General features: G+C 41.1%; 1 protein-coding gene across 1 annotated transcript in view; it reads right to left on the bottom strand.

The window, feature by feature from the left end:
- Window positions 1-8832: 8832 nt before the first annotated feature.
- The window catches only part of usp2a (ubiquitin specific peptidase 2a), a 133263-nt gene continuing 127424 nt past the window's right edge, over window positions 8833-14671 (bottom strand). The window contains exons 11-13 of the mRNA XM_028463776.1: window positions 13432-13536; window positions 12933-13053; window positions 8833-9684 (exon numbers count right to left, since the gene is read on the bottom strand). Of these exons, the coding sequence (XP_028319577.1) occupies window positions 9600-9684; window positions 12933-13053; window positions 13432-13536 (311 nt within the window). The 3' untranslated portion in view covers window positions 8833-9599. The remainder of the gene's footprint in view (window positions 9685-12932; window positions 13054-13431; window positions 13537-14671) is intronic.

Consider the following 14671-nt stretch of genomic DNA (forward strand, 5'->3'; position numbering starts at 1 on the left):
TATCCATAAAATGAAGAGTCCGTCCTTAAGACTGCTCTACTGTAAAGTGTCTTGAGATACCATTGGTTATGATTTGGCGTTATACAAATAAAAGATTGATTGATTGATTGAAGGTATGTTCTTCTCTTCTCATCTTTATAACATTGTGGATACAGAGCATTTAGGGAAAGAAACTGAGAGGTTGATCTGCATTAAAACTTATTTTGCAAAGTTCCTTGGATACAAACCTGTGGCAAATGTAAAGTGGTAAATGTCAATTTAAATTAATAAAATTTTAAGGCCTGACATAGACTTTACATCGTTTTGTACTGTGATACAGGTGGATGTATATTCACCACATATTGAAAGTTACGGTGGAACAGTAGGTAAGGCGATGCATTTGAGAGTGTAGGGATGGGGGTTTGAATCCAAGTTTAGTAATTTTTATATGATTAAAAATCAATATAAATGACCACACGTCAAGTGGCCGTTGCTGCCTTTATAGCCACTACAGCAGGAGGGCTGTACACTTACCCAGCTTACTGGAGCCAAATGAAAGTGGAAATTAGGCACTGGCTACAATCTGGCGTGTTTGCATTCATTTTTTTTTTATTATTCATGTATGTCAATTAACATGCACTGTCCCAATCAAATAAATAAATAAATTACTCATTAAATACACCTTTTAAATTATAATTCAATTTTGAGTGAACTCATCCTTTAGAAACTCCGTAAGTTGCGCATTTAAACCGTAAGAATAAGTAGAGCTGACTATGAAAAGTGCTGTAATCCTATGGTTGTAGAATAAGAGATCAACCCCTTCAATGCAGCAGCTCTCTGCTGCTGCCCCTGCTCCTCAGACACATTTCATTCGTTATGTCACTGGCGCTATGAAGCAACCAAAAAGCGTGACTAATCATTGGCAATTTAAGCCACCATCAGTGGCTGCGTCACTAAATACACCACTGACAAAGCGCCGTGATATGGACTTTGGTGACGTCATGAGTATTAAATATAGCTTTGATGCAGAGAATTTGCCTCAAAGCTTTTTGTAATCGAATAATTTGAATCAGAATCAGAATCAGAATCAACTTTATTGGCCAGGGGTGAATGAATACACACGAGGAATTTCTTTTGGTGACCTGTGCTCTCTCAGGTAGTGTAACATTAAATAATAACAATCAACTAGAATAAAGAAAAGTAAATAAAATAAAGAAAAATAAATGAAAAAAGAAGTATAAACATAAATATAAGAGTAGTGAGACTAATATGTGCAAACTAAATAAAAATAACAAGATAATAATAATAATAATAATAATAATAATAATAATAATAATAATAATAATAATAATAATAATGAAATAAAATAAAAATACAATAATAATAATAATAAGATAATAGTGCAGTAGTGCATTGATGAGTAGTGCAAATAGGTGAACATTTATGAAAAAAATTATGTCCATGAACATTTCGCAGTGACAGGTTGATCCAGGGTTGTTATGTTTAGTTCCATGGTTATTTCACAGAACCAGGTCTGACACTCTTTGACTGTTTAGTGTTGATCAGAGTGACAGCCTGGGGGAAGAAACTGTTTTTATGGCGGGTAGTTTTTGCATACAGTGATCTGTAGCGTCTGCCGGAGGGGAGGAGTTTAAACAGATTGTGTGCAGGGTGTGAGGGGTCTGCAGTGATGCTACCTGCCCGTTTCCTTGACCCTGGACAGGTATAAGTCTTGGATGGAGGGCAGATCAACACCAATGATCTTTTCTGCAGTCCTGATTATCCGTTGTAGTCTGTGTCTGTCTAGTTTGGTTGAAGATCCAAACCAGACAGTGACGGAGGTGCACAGAACAGACTGAATGATGGAGGTGTAGAACATTATCAGCAGCTCCTGGGGCAGGTTTAACTTCCTCAGCTGTTGCAGGAAGTACATCCTCTGCTGTGCCTTTTTCCTGGTTGAGTCTATGTGGGAGGACTACTTCAGGTCCTGAGAGATTGTGGATCCCAGGAACCTGAAGGAGTCCACTGTAGCCACTTTGCTGTTCAGAATGGTAAGGGGGGTGAGTGGGGGGGGATTTCTCCTGAAGTCCACTGTCATCTCCACAGTCTTGAGTGGGTTCAGTTCCAGGTGGTTCTGACTGCACCAGAGAGCCAGCTGTTCCACCTCCCGTCTGAAGGCAGACTCGTCCCCATCCCTGATGAGACCGATGACGGTGGTGTCGTCTGCAAACTTCAGGAGTTTCACAGAGGGGTCCCCTGAGGTGCAGTCATTGGTGTAGAGGGAGAATAGCAGTGGGGAGAGAACACACCCCTGAGGGGCGCCAGTGCTGAGTGACCGGGTGCTGGATGTGATGCCTCCCAGCCTTACTTGCTGCTTCCTGTCAGTCAGGAAGTTGGAAGTTGGAAGTTGGGAGGCCGGCACTGTGAGCTGGGTGAGTTTCTGGTGAAGGATGTCCGGGATGATGGTGTTGAACGCAGAGCTGAAATCCACAAACAGGATCCTAGCGTAGGTCCCTGGGGAGTCGAGGTGATGCAGGATGTAGTTCAGTCCCATGTTGACTGCATCCTCGACAGACCTGTTTGCCCGATAGGCAAACTGCAGGGGGTCCAGCAGGGGACCTGTGATGTCCTTCAGGTGGCTCAGTACCAGCCTCTCAAAGGACTTCATGACTACGGACGTCAGGGCAATGGGTCGATAGTCATTAAGTCCTGTGATGGCAGGTTTCTTTGGGACTGGGATGATGTTGGAGCTTTTGAAGCAGGATGGTACTTCACACAGCTCCAGTGATGTATTGAAGATCCGTGAGAAGATGGGGGCCAGCTGCTCAGCACAGGCTTTCAGGCAGGAGGGAGATACTCCGTCTGGTCCTGGAGCCTTTTTGATCTTTAGTCTCTTGAATAGCTGGCACACATCTCTTTCATTGATCTTCAGGGTAGGTGGGGGGTCAGAGGGTGAGGTAGGGGGGGAAGTGGGGGGAGCAGGAAGGGCAGAGTCCAGGTGATGGGCTGATGCTAATGAGCTGGGGGGTGGGTGAGAAAACCTGCAGTAAAAGCTATTCAGGTCTTCAGCCAGTCTTTTGTTACCTGCAGGGTGGGGGGAGGGTTTCCTGTAGTTGGTAACCTCACGCAGGCCTTTCCACACTTCTGAAGGGACTTTGTTTGAGAAGCTTTGTTTTAGCTTCTCAGTGTAGCACCTCTTGGCTACTTTGATCTCCCTGGATAGTGTGTACTTTGCCTGCCTGAACAGGTCCCTGTCCCCACTCCTGTAGGCTTCCTCCTTAGCCTGACGCAGCATCCTGAGTTGAGGTGTGAACCAGGGTTTGTTGTTGTTGTATGTGCAGAAAGTCTTGGTCTGCACACACATGTCTTCACAGAAGCTGATGTAAGATGTCACAGTGTCAGTCAGTTCATCTAGGTTGTCTGATGCAGCTTCAAAAACACTCCAATCAGTGCATTTGAGTAATTAAATGAATCGTTTCAGCCCTATTTGAAACGATACGGCTTTCACCTTACGTTCTATTGCTTCGATACGGCTGCTGAGCTCTCCCATCGATTTTTAAAAGTGCTTTGATCGGCCGAAAGTGGCTTCAGCGGAAAGCCCTTGACCCTTCGAGTCCGAATATGTGTAATATTAATATATAAACATTAAAAACATTAAAGATCTCTGTAATAAAAATTACAAACACTGTCAGGTAGGAATTATCAACAGAGTGAACAAGCTTGTTTCCGTTTATATCCCTCTCGACCTATGACCCCCCCCCCCAAGGTTGCGCATGCGCAGTTCCTGTAAAAAGGCTTATTCGCTGCATCGTGCTCATCTTTAAGTTTAGTTGAAAGCATGTTATTTTGAGATTAGTCATATTCATGATTGTATTATATTATAAAGTTTTCAATTCTCAGATTTGTTAAAAAAAGTCTTAAGACACAAGTCATATTTGATACAAATCCACAACTATTAGAATTAGATATAATATACAATGACGCACCTGTCAGTCATTAGAAAAGATAAAGCCTTGATTATGCTTTAAATAACAACTGGAAACCTATTAAAATGAGATACTTCATTGGCCTGTCTTCCTTTGTTTCTGTCCACAGCATGATCTTATATTTACCTCTTTAAAAAAAAAAATTGGCTAATTTTACTGATGAATTATTGCTGTTACACATCACCCTGCATTTGCAAAAAGAAAATGATGCACAGAGATAATTTTATATAAATGTGTAGATTGTACCAACAGTTAGAAAAACAATTTTATTAAATACAAGTGGTCTTAGGCGCAGCACTCACCGCTAATTTGGGTTTCGCTAACGTGAGTTCGAATCCCAAGTTTGACAACATTTTTTTTTTTCAAAAATTAATTTTTTATGGTTAGGGATAGAGTTAGGGTTACGGTTAGAGATAGAGTCAGAGTTAGGGTTAGGGTTAGGGTTAGGCATAGAGTTACAGTTAGGGTTAAAGTTATGTTTAGGGTTAGGGCTAAAATATAAGGGATAGCTAAAAACAAATATGAGCTAAAATACAAATGACGAAACTTTAAGTCACATGGTGTACCTATCACGTGACCTAAACTGGCCAATGAGGGGCACTGCGTATCCGTAGAGTGGCAGTCTACGGATACGTTTAACGAACCCGTAGCCACGGCCAAATAAATTGAAGACTGCAAAGGTGCAACGGAGGATTGCCTCTGCAGAGATGTGATGAGCTGCTAGAACATGTGCAGGTAAGCGTCGCATACTTACCATACTTACAATAGCTTCCAAAAGCAGACCATTGAGAATAATCACTGATCAGAATGATCACTGATCCACAGACCCTCAACACTACAAAATGTAGTCTAAAGGTTTTGACAAATATTCTGCTTGATTAGCCAATTACAAGACATTTACCAAATTATCCGTCCATTAAATATATTAATTATATATAATATAATAGGCTCGTCTGTGGTAATAAATGTAGGCTATGTGAACTAGTCATGTGGTGCCATCTAGTGACATAAATCAAAATAGAATTTCAAAAGTCATCATTACAGCGCGTGTCTGTGAGTGCGTGTGTGTGCCTGCTAGTAGTGGCAACTGTTTATATATTATGTATTTGATAAATTCACAGTAATAATAAACAAATAATTGATAGTTAACTGTAATAATTACAGCACTTTGGTCAGCTGAAGTTGTTTTGTAAAATGTGCACAAATGCACATAATTTGTTTTATACATTTTGATATAGTTAATAAAGTTGTTATTTTAAGGGTTTGCCTCTCAAAAAAAGAAACTAACAGGTACGCTATGCTATAATAGTTAGGGGAAACCCCAATTACATCACAGAGAAAACATTAATATATATTGAGTACTGTATTGCCATTCTGCCCATCAAGCCCAATATTTCTGTTCAGGAACAGACAGAGCTCATACTGTCAACATGGCTTCAGCTTGGTTCAAAGATGTGCAACGTCGGATTTGTTTCGACTGCAATAGTACCGTTGATGAATTATTTCATAAAATTGTCCACCGCAGCTAGGCATGTGTGCGGCTGGACAGCCCTACCCCAATTCCTGGTTGGAGAGCCCACCCCCACTTCTGTGTGTGTGTGTGTGTGTGTGTGTGTGTCTGCACAGCAGGGTGACAGGGGAGACAACTGGCTGATCACTTGACTTATCATAAACAGTGCCACTTTTACGGTATAAATGGACAACTTACGGAGTTACTAAAGGATGAGTTCACTCAGAATGTAGGCTTATTCAAGAAGGTAACTGCTTGAATTTTGCACCGGTACGTTTAGGAAGCCTCCCGCTGCTCGTCTCACTGTAGCAGAAGGGAGGAGCTACTGCCTCGGGGGGGGTGCGGAGTGTTTACAAAAGTGACATAATCAAAAGGGACCTTTAAGGGGAGCGCTAAGCGCAAGTTACTTAGTTCTGCTTTAACTATGTCACGGGAATGCAGCTTCTTACACTATCTACCATAATTAACAATTAAACTTCACTTCAATGCCCCTTGTTAAGATATTTTTTAAACTCCATTGTTTACTTGTATTATGTCGCTTCACCATTTTTCAATGCGCAATGAAGGAAGAAGGGGGCGTTTACAGCGGGAAGCCCTCCGATGGTGTTTTGTACGTTGTCATGCAGTGACCGAGCCTGACCTGACGATGAGCATCATTTCTAAATATGCTTCTGAACCCAACCCGGCTCGGGTATCCATCCACTAATGAGCATCTCACCAACCTTTGGATAGATGCCAGTTTGTTTCACTTGTTATATAGGATTGTAGCTTGATCAGACTGTGGCTTTACGTTGTACATGGTATTCAATTCAATTCAACTTTATTTATATAGCGCAAAATACAACAAAGTCATCTCAAAGCACTGAACAAAATATAAAGTCCATAGTAAAAAAAGAAAGAACCCAACAAGATCTACATGAAGAAGCATTTAGCGACAGCGGGAAGAAAAAACTCCCTCTTTTGTATAGGAAGAAATGTCCATCAGAACCAGGTTCAGAGGTGGCAACCATCCGCTTCGACTGGTTGGGGTTAGTGAACAGAGGAGAAAAAATAGGATAGGATAGAAGGATAGTCCTATCGAGTGTCCCAGACTAGTTGAGCCATGAACCAATGATCAGTCCATTCGAGTGTTCCAGACTAGTTGAGCCATGAACCAATGATCAGTCCATCCGAGTGTTCCAGAGTAGTTGAGCCGCAAACCATTGATCAGTCCATCCGAGTGCTCCAGACTAGTTGAGCCATGAATCATTGATCAGTCCATCCGAGTGTTCCGGACTATTTGAGCCGCGAACCATTGATTGGTTCCAAAGGCGAGGAGCCTGGTGGCTGAATGATCTGCCTCCTGTTCTACATCTAGACACTTTAGGAACTTCCGGGAGACCAGCAGACTGAGAGCGGAGTGATCTGCCCGGATGATAGGGCACTAACAGGTCTCTAAGATATACAGGAGCTTGATCATGTAAAGCTTTGTATGCTAACAGGAGGATTGTAAACTCTATTCTAGATTTTACAGGAAGCCAATGAAGGGAAGCCAATACTGGAGAAATATGCTCTCTCCTGTTTGTACCTGTTAGTATTCTAGCTGCAGAATTCTGAATTAACTGGATACTTTTTAGTGAGTTACGAGGACATCCTGACAGTAGGGTGTTACAATAATCTAATGTAACAATTGCATGGATTAATTTTTCAGCATCAGTCTGGGCCAAGATATTCCTGATTTTAGAGATATTACGGAGGTGGAAGAAGGCTGTCCTTGTGATCTGTTTAATATGAGCGTTAAAAGATAAGTCAGTATCAAAGATAAAGCCTAAGTTTTTTTACTGTGGTGCTGGGTGATAGAGTAATGCCATCCAGAGACACTATTTATTCTGATAATTTCTCTCTGAGGTGTTTTGGACAAAATAAAATCACTTCGGTTTTACCCTGGTTAAGAAGGAGAAAGTTAGGACTCATTCAGGATGTGATGTCTTTAAGACAGGTCTTTTAAGAACTGATGAGTTTCATTAGATTTAATCGAGAGATAAAGCTGTGTATCATCTGCACAGCAATGGAAATTTATATTATGTTGTCTGATAATGTTACCTAGTGGAAGCATATATAATGTAAAGCGTATTGGTCCCAAACACTGACCAAACAAAGACGAACTAAACAAACAGTGACCAGACAAACACTGACTAAAACACTGACCCAACAAAACCTAAGCCTGAGGTTAAGGTTGTTTCTTTGAAAATCGCAGAGGAGGGCAGCAGCAGCACATGGCACTGTCTACAGGGGGGCCATCTTGAAAAAATAGACTTTGTATATAAAATTGTTTGACTACAGTTTGACCAATGTGGAAAGAAGTCAAAGAAAAAATAAAATAAAAATAAAAAAAACATTGTAACAAGGCAGTTTGAAAAAATTTGATTGCTTTCTGGAAGTCCCTTTTGAAATTTAATTTCTAACATTATAGGACATTCTTTTTTTTATATGCATGGATATTTTCCTCATTCATCAATAATAAATTGTGGCAAACTCTATGTACGTAGTACTTACGTGATGCGTACCAAAAAGGTTGGGAAACATTGCCGTAGATTGTAACTGCATCATTTTCCCTGGGCACTGGGTTATTCCAGCCTCAGTAGTGCATAGGAAGAAAAGCGCTTAAGTCCATGGGAGAATAGGCGTAGTGGCGCGTAAGGCCAGATTTTACGGAGGGCTTATCTGGGATGGGCCAGAATCTGTCACTGCGCAGCTTTTCCAACTTTTGTGCATGGGAGAATAGGGCCCATAAATAGGGTCTGATGAATTTTATATACCACCTAAAAAAGTAATCTTTTACTATTTACTCATGGGACAACTTCAGGAATTTTCTGTTGATAGAAAATCCATATTGTTATACAAGCTGTACACTGACAACATACTCATGGAATGCTATTTAAATTATATAATATTGTCAATTGAGAAGACATAATAAAACAATTCTTAAATACATGTCATATCTGTGTGTGCAAGTATGCGTTTTTTTTGGCTGCAATTATTATAAAGTGAATCATCACAATATAGTCTTTGTACATTAATAGAAATTTTTATCTCTCTTAGGAAGCCTGGGGAATAAACTCAAAACAGTTAAGGGCCTTTTTTCAGCACCATTGTATAGTACATTCTGTATATTGTACCAGGATATAAAAATGTACAGATATAGCTTTTCATAAAAAAAAAAAAAAACAACATCTGTTCTTGTTGTTCAATGGCATGATGCATGAAGAATAAAATAGCCTATCAAACTATAATGATTGTTACTGCGTTCTCTAATCTATTTACAGCACTTCTATACCTTATTTGTGCAGCTGCAAGTTGAAAAAAGTTTAAATAAAACACAAGTTGGATGATTTTACTTTCAAATTAACATAAACTGGGCTACTAGCCCAGCTGACCATTTTCAAAAATAGGAGAAGCATGCAAACCAATAAAAGGGGAGGGCTTGCATTGAAGTAGTAAGTATAAGCAAGAAAAGACCAAACACACCAGTCAGCAACCAGCTCCTTATAATGACAACTGATTTCTTGACATCCACCATGCATCATACAGGCTATAGTGTAACCACGCTTTGAACAATCCTTATGCCATCCAAAAAATCCCAATGCTCTCTAGACAGATTAAAGAGGCCAAAAAGTCAGTTTGAGAATGGGTGAAGAGAAGAAGATGCAGCAAAGGCAGTGAAGGGATGAGGTGATGACATAGTGCACATAGAAGAACTTCTGGGATGGACACAGATCCACCCTGTTTGTCAGAAGATTATTGCCAAGTGACACACACACACACACACACACACACACACACACACACACACACACACACACACACACACACACACACACACACAGTTACATAACTAACGCATGAAGGAGTGAGACACAGAAACCTGATTAAACATGCTCTCAATGGTGTCAATCCAATGGTTTCAGGTGCTTTTCCCTCCTGCTTTTAGATGCGGCTGGGAGTGTGTTTGTGTGTTTATAGTCGGATGTAAGTCCAAGCCTATAATAAACCATACTTTAGCGGTACACTCATGTTTCATTAGCCCATCCATCCTACACCACATCCTAAATCCAATCCTTTCATTCGCTCTTTGTTGGGATGCTTCACATCCATGATGAGGAACTTAGCTCGTAGAACAAAATGTAGGCGTCACTACTGTGCACTTGGCCGGATGACATTGGTGTTACTCTAAAAGGAGAAACAGTGGAGTGTTAGATATTTACAGATACATACCTGCACAGATTCACCTAAACCAGTGTTGGTCTATTCATCTTGTTATTGGAGCCCACAAGAACAAACAATTGATTGCCATACTCATTGATTGCAATCAATTTTGTATATTTCAAACAAATAAATGTGTGATTGCAGTAAGAAAATCAGATGTGAATCAGATGTGTGTGAACACACCGGAACAAAAGAATAACTGCATACTTTAGAGAACAACTAAAAACACACTGAACTGCAACTGAGCTCAGCCACAGCTGATTACAATTGCATTAAGTTTTTATTCCTTAAAAAGTACAGACCTGCTGTTTAAAACACAATTTTTTACAATGTACGTAGATTTGGGCTACATTGAAACAGACAGAGCATTTCTGCTTCACAGCTAGAAGATCCAGGGTTAAAGACCTAGGGTGGATATCTAGGTCCTTTTTTCTGTGAAGTTTGCATGTTCTTCCCGTGTATGTGTGGGTTTTTCCTGGGTACTCCAGTTTCCTACCACCACCTCAAAATATGTACGTTAGGGTAATTGCAGTCGCTAGATTGCCCGTAGTAGAGAAGAGGAATGTGAGTGGTTGTCTATGTGTGATAGACTGGTACTCTGTTCAGGGTGTAGCAGCTAGTGCCCGCTGAAAGCTAGCGATAGGCACCAACAGACTGCCACAACCCTGAAAAATGTAACAAGTGGCTCTGAAAATGGATGGATGGATGGAGGTCTTGAGAGAGCTATTTGCTTTTACCCATCATGAGATGTTTCTTGTGTGACACTTTGGTAATGATTCATGTTCCTATATGCCATCAGTTGGGACTGAACCAGCTGATGTAAATGTGCACTGATAAGGCGCAGGATCGCTTTCTATAACAGGTTAATTTCAGTTGGTGTCTTGGCTTTTTGTGTTCCCTCCCTTTCTTCATGTGTTCAATACTTTTTCCCTGTGTCATTTCACATCATTACATACAACTTCGTTAATGGATATCTATTTATAGCACCCTCCACCTGTGCTGCCGGCCGTACGGAGCAGGGTTCGGGGGGTGCCGCAGGGGTCTCCGGTTGTGCTGCTCGGCGTGTCCCTGGGGCCCGCAGTGCTGCGTGCCCGTCTGCGCCATCTACCCTCTCCGGTGGCCTGCCATGCCGATGGGCCGGGCTCCTACCAGACAGGGCCCCTACATGGGCATTTCACATCACTCACTCCCAGCTGGTCTGGCTCACCCACTTGTTGCACCACACTCACATACCCAACCCGGTCCCTGCTGGCTCTGAGCCTGCCGGCGGGTGCCCGCTGGCTGCCCGTTTGGCGTGGCTCTGGCCGTCTGCTGGGCGTGGGCCTTGGTTCCGCTGCTGGGGTCTCGGGTGGGGGGCTCTCTGGGCCCTCCCCTCGGGGGTTGAGTGCTTGGGTGTGGGTGGGTGTTTGGGCGGGATGCTGGCGGGGGTCCTTGGGGTTGAGGGTTGGGGTCGGTGGCGGGATGCGCTGGGTGCTCGGCTGCTTGGGGCTTCCTTGGAGGTGTGTGTGGGGGCGGTGGCTGCCTCTCAGCCTGGGATCTTGGGGGGGTCTGGGGCTGGCCTGGGGCTCCCTGGCCCCCACTTTTTCTGCTGGCATGGCTGCATCTGCGGGCCCGGGGCAGTTCCTGGGTTTGCGGTAGCGGTTTTTTGCACATATACTGGTATACGATGCACTGGCACGCCTTGGGATGTGGGATAAAACTCATGGCTTATGGCTTAACTTTAGACACGTTAATCCCAAATACCTGCTTTAAGTACTACCACTCATTCCCCCTGTTCACAGCCATCACCATTATAGCTAAGCTTCACACTTGTCACTATACTGGCTCGATTACACAACATAATAAGCACAATATATTCTTCAACTTCACATCTCACCCTCACTGTAAAACAATTTATTCTTCCCCACCCTTTCTATTTCCTACCTTGAGTCTCTCCTCCCTGCTCCCTTTCCCCTCCCCCTCCCCCTCCCTCTCCACTTAGGTGTAACACTGCTCTCCCTTTTTATATCCTCCCTATAATAAAAGATTTCTTACCCATCCTTAGGGAGGGCTGGTGATGATCACAAAAAAAAAAAAATGGATATCTATAGCTTGATTTCTTTGCACGTGTGCAATACATCGGTTGTGACTAGTGTTGTTCCGATACCTTTTTTTTTTTTTTTTTTTTTCCTATACCGATACCCAGTCGGTCGATACCGATACATGCCCATATCGCAATGTATATATATATTTGTGCATTTAGTTTTCTACATTATTAAATGTTTGTGCAGCAGACAGAGAAGTCTATCTGCCTTAAATTTAACTTCCTCAAATGTCAGTGCTTGTGCGCACTGATGTCTACATTTAACAAGCAAAACGCTCATTTAAATGGGGTGGGCTGCACCATTTCTGCTCGTGCACTAATCATTGCTGCAATCTTAGTGACGCAGCAGGTGAGGAAACTGCGTCACTAAAGGATTTACGAAAGCAACTGAATTACCACCCTTTATTTCAGATCTTTGTGAATTCAGCCCTCAGGCAGGCCACGCTCAGAAAGATCTCATCGGGACACATGAAAGTCATCAGAAAATGCTTTGATGCTTTCCTTACGAGAGAACTCATAGGGACACATCAAAGCAAATCATCTCCGAGGAAGACTGGCAGTTGACAGTCGAAACATGTCAGGAGATGAAAAACCTTGTCTGAATAAACAAAACCTTAACATATATTTGAAAAAAGAAAACAAAATGAACTTACTGGAATTATTAATTTTGCATGTATGAATTACATGGGCTGATACCAACATCTGGTGAAATTTTAATGTCAGTAGCACCTTTAGAAATATATTTACTGAGAAAAATGGTGACTTTTTGTTTAAAAAGTACCATAGTAAAAATAATAATAATTTTATATATAGTGAATGTCAAATTCCTAACAATTAAACAACAGTAATAATAAGCAATACATCGTGGAACAATTATAAAAGTTAAAAAGTGAGCCAGACATTATTCGGAAAAACCCTCAACAAAACTGGTATATAGTTTGGTCTGTAGACCTAAAAAAAATGGTTAAAGGCTAAATCACAACACACTATTTTGTTACATGAAAGACATTAACAACCAATATTATTAGGACCATACGATGTGGACAAAGCAAAGTACAGCAAACGTTTGTAGTTCAGATATTTGTTAGTATGTAAACTACCTAAAAAGACTGTTGATGGTCAGACCTACCTGGAGTCATTAAATGAGTACCATTCACCCGAGTTGGGATTGCGACAGAAGGCTGTGTAGTGACCACCCATTGTGGTGCCTGAGTGGTTGGACACTGCATACAGGTGATACACTGCATTTACTAGAACAGGAAAAGCACATATTTGAGTGGGGAATGACACAAAAAAAACATAGACTTTAGAAGACAGCTTTGTGTTCCATTAAGCAACCCTTATTTTTTTGTCCGGCTGTAGAAGAAAACCTGGAAGAGACGGTTTAAGAGGCGATTGCAAATCCAGAAGTTGTTTAATAGCTTCTTAGTTGTTTAATTATTTCTTTAATTATTATTGATAATTCTTCCTAATAGAAACATTCTTAAGACTTATAATGGGGTCATGCTGGGCTTTCTTCTTATACACAACAACCAGTGGAAGACAGCAAATATTCCAGGAACAATGAGGTTTGAAGGTTAACTTCAACCCTCTTTAGGCAGAAGTGACATTTTTTTTTTTTTACTTACTGCTGTTTTCAGATGCAAACTCCCGCAAGTCGAGGTCCTTCATGGGGAAATTAACTAAAGTGGAGAGTTTGCTGGTTCTTCGAGCTTCAGAGAAGCGTTTTAGGTCTGAAGAAGGTGAAAAGTCAAGGTACATGGTTTATATAATACACTAGCAGTTCCCTACCTGATGCCGATCACTATCAGAGCAAATGGCACTCTCATGGTACCACAAGAGATCACTACAGGCTAACTGGTGTGTCCTTTTAAACTTCATTTAAAATAAATATATATATATATATATATACATATATATATATATATATTTACCCACATTGCCTCGTATGAGTGAGTATGAATTGTGCATGAATGGTAGTGGTGGTCAGAGGGGCCGTAGGCGCGAAATGGCACCACACTTCTGTCAGTCTGCCCTAGGGCAGCTGTAGCTTACCACCACCAGTATGAGTGTGTAAGTCAATGCTGTGAATGAATAATGGTTTCTGTAACACGCTTTGAGTCTCCTTGAAGAAAGCGCTATAAATCCAAGCCATTATTATTATTAATTATTATCATTATTATTATTGATAACAATTGTAAAATATAGTGTTAGCAACAGGTAAACAAATAATTAGCAACATATACAGTATATATAAAGCTGTGTAAATAATAACTAAATTGAAAATAAATAAATAAAATGTATTTAAAAATGGAAGAGCTGCGTAGGGTTGTCACTGAAGAAGCAGTTTCATCACAGGGCTCCATCTTTTAAATTAACCTATCACAGATGATATGTAGGTGGTTTGACCTTCAGTCAATACATTGTCATAAATTTTAGTGCTGCTGTTGAAAAGATTTGTAGCCTTTGACTCTATGCTTGCTGGTTTTACTCTGAGTAAGAACTGGTTCCCTTCAAGTCACAAAAATTCTTCAACACTTATTGGTGTGTTAAACACAATTTTGCAGTTATCTGTGGACTTTAATTTTATTGCCTTAGGAATATGTAGTTAGGTACAGCCTGCAAACATTATGGTACATTTCATTGTTCAGCCCAGTTTGTTCCAGATGTATGTATTGTTTGCCAACTTTGCAAATGATGCACGCATCATGCAACATGCATGGCAACGTCATTCTGGCACAGTCGAACAGATGTGATCACCAGCTCAACTCGGTTCCCACAGACAAACACGTCATCACGTTCATTTACGACACACATGGCATTACGTCATCGTTAAGCGACTCTGGGTTTGTTATTGACAGAACATGC

The sequence above is a fragment of the Gouania willdenowi genome, chromosome 13 (assembly GCF_900634775.1).
Source record: "Gouania willdenowi chromosome 13, fGouWil2.1, whole genome shotgun sequence".
Taxonomy (NCBI): domain Eukaryota; kingdom Metazoa; phylum Chordata; class Actinopteri; order Blenniiformes; family Gobiesocidae; genus Gouania; species Gouania willdenowi.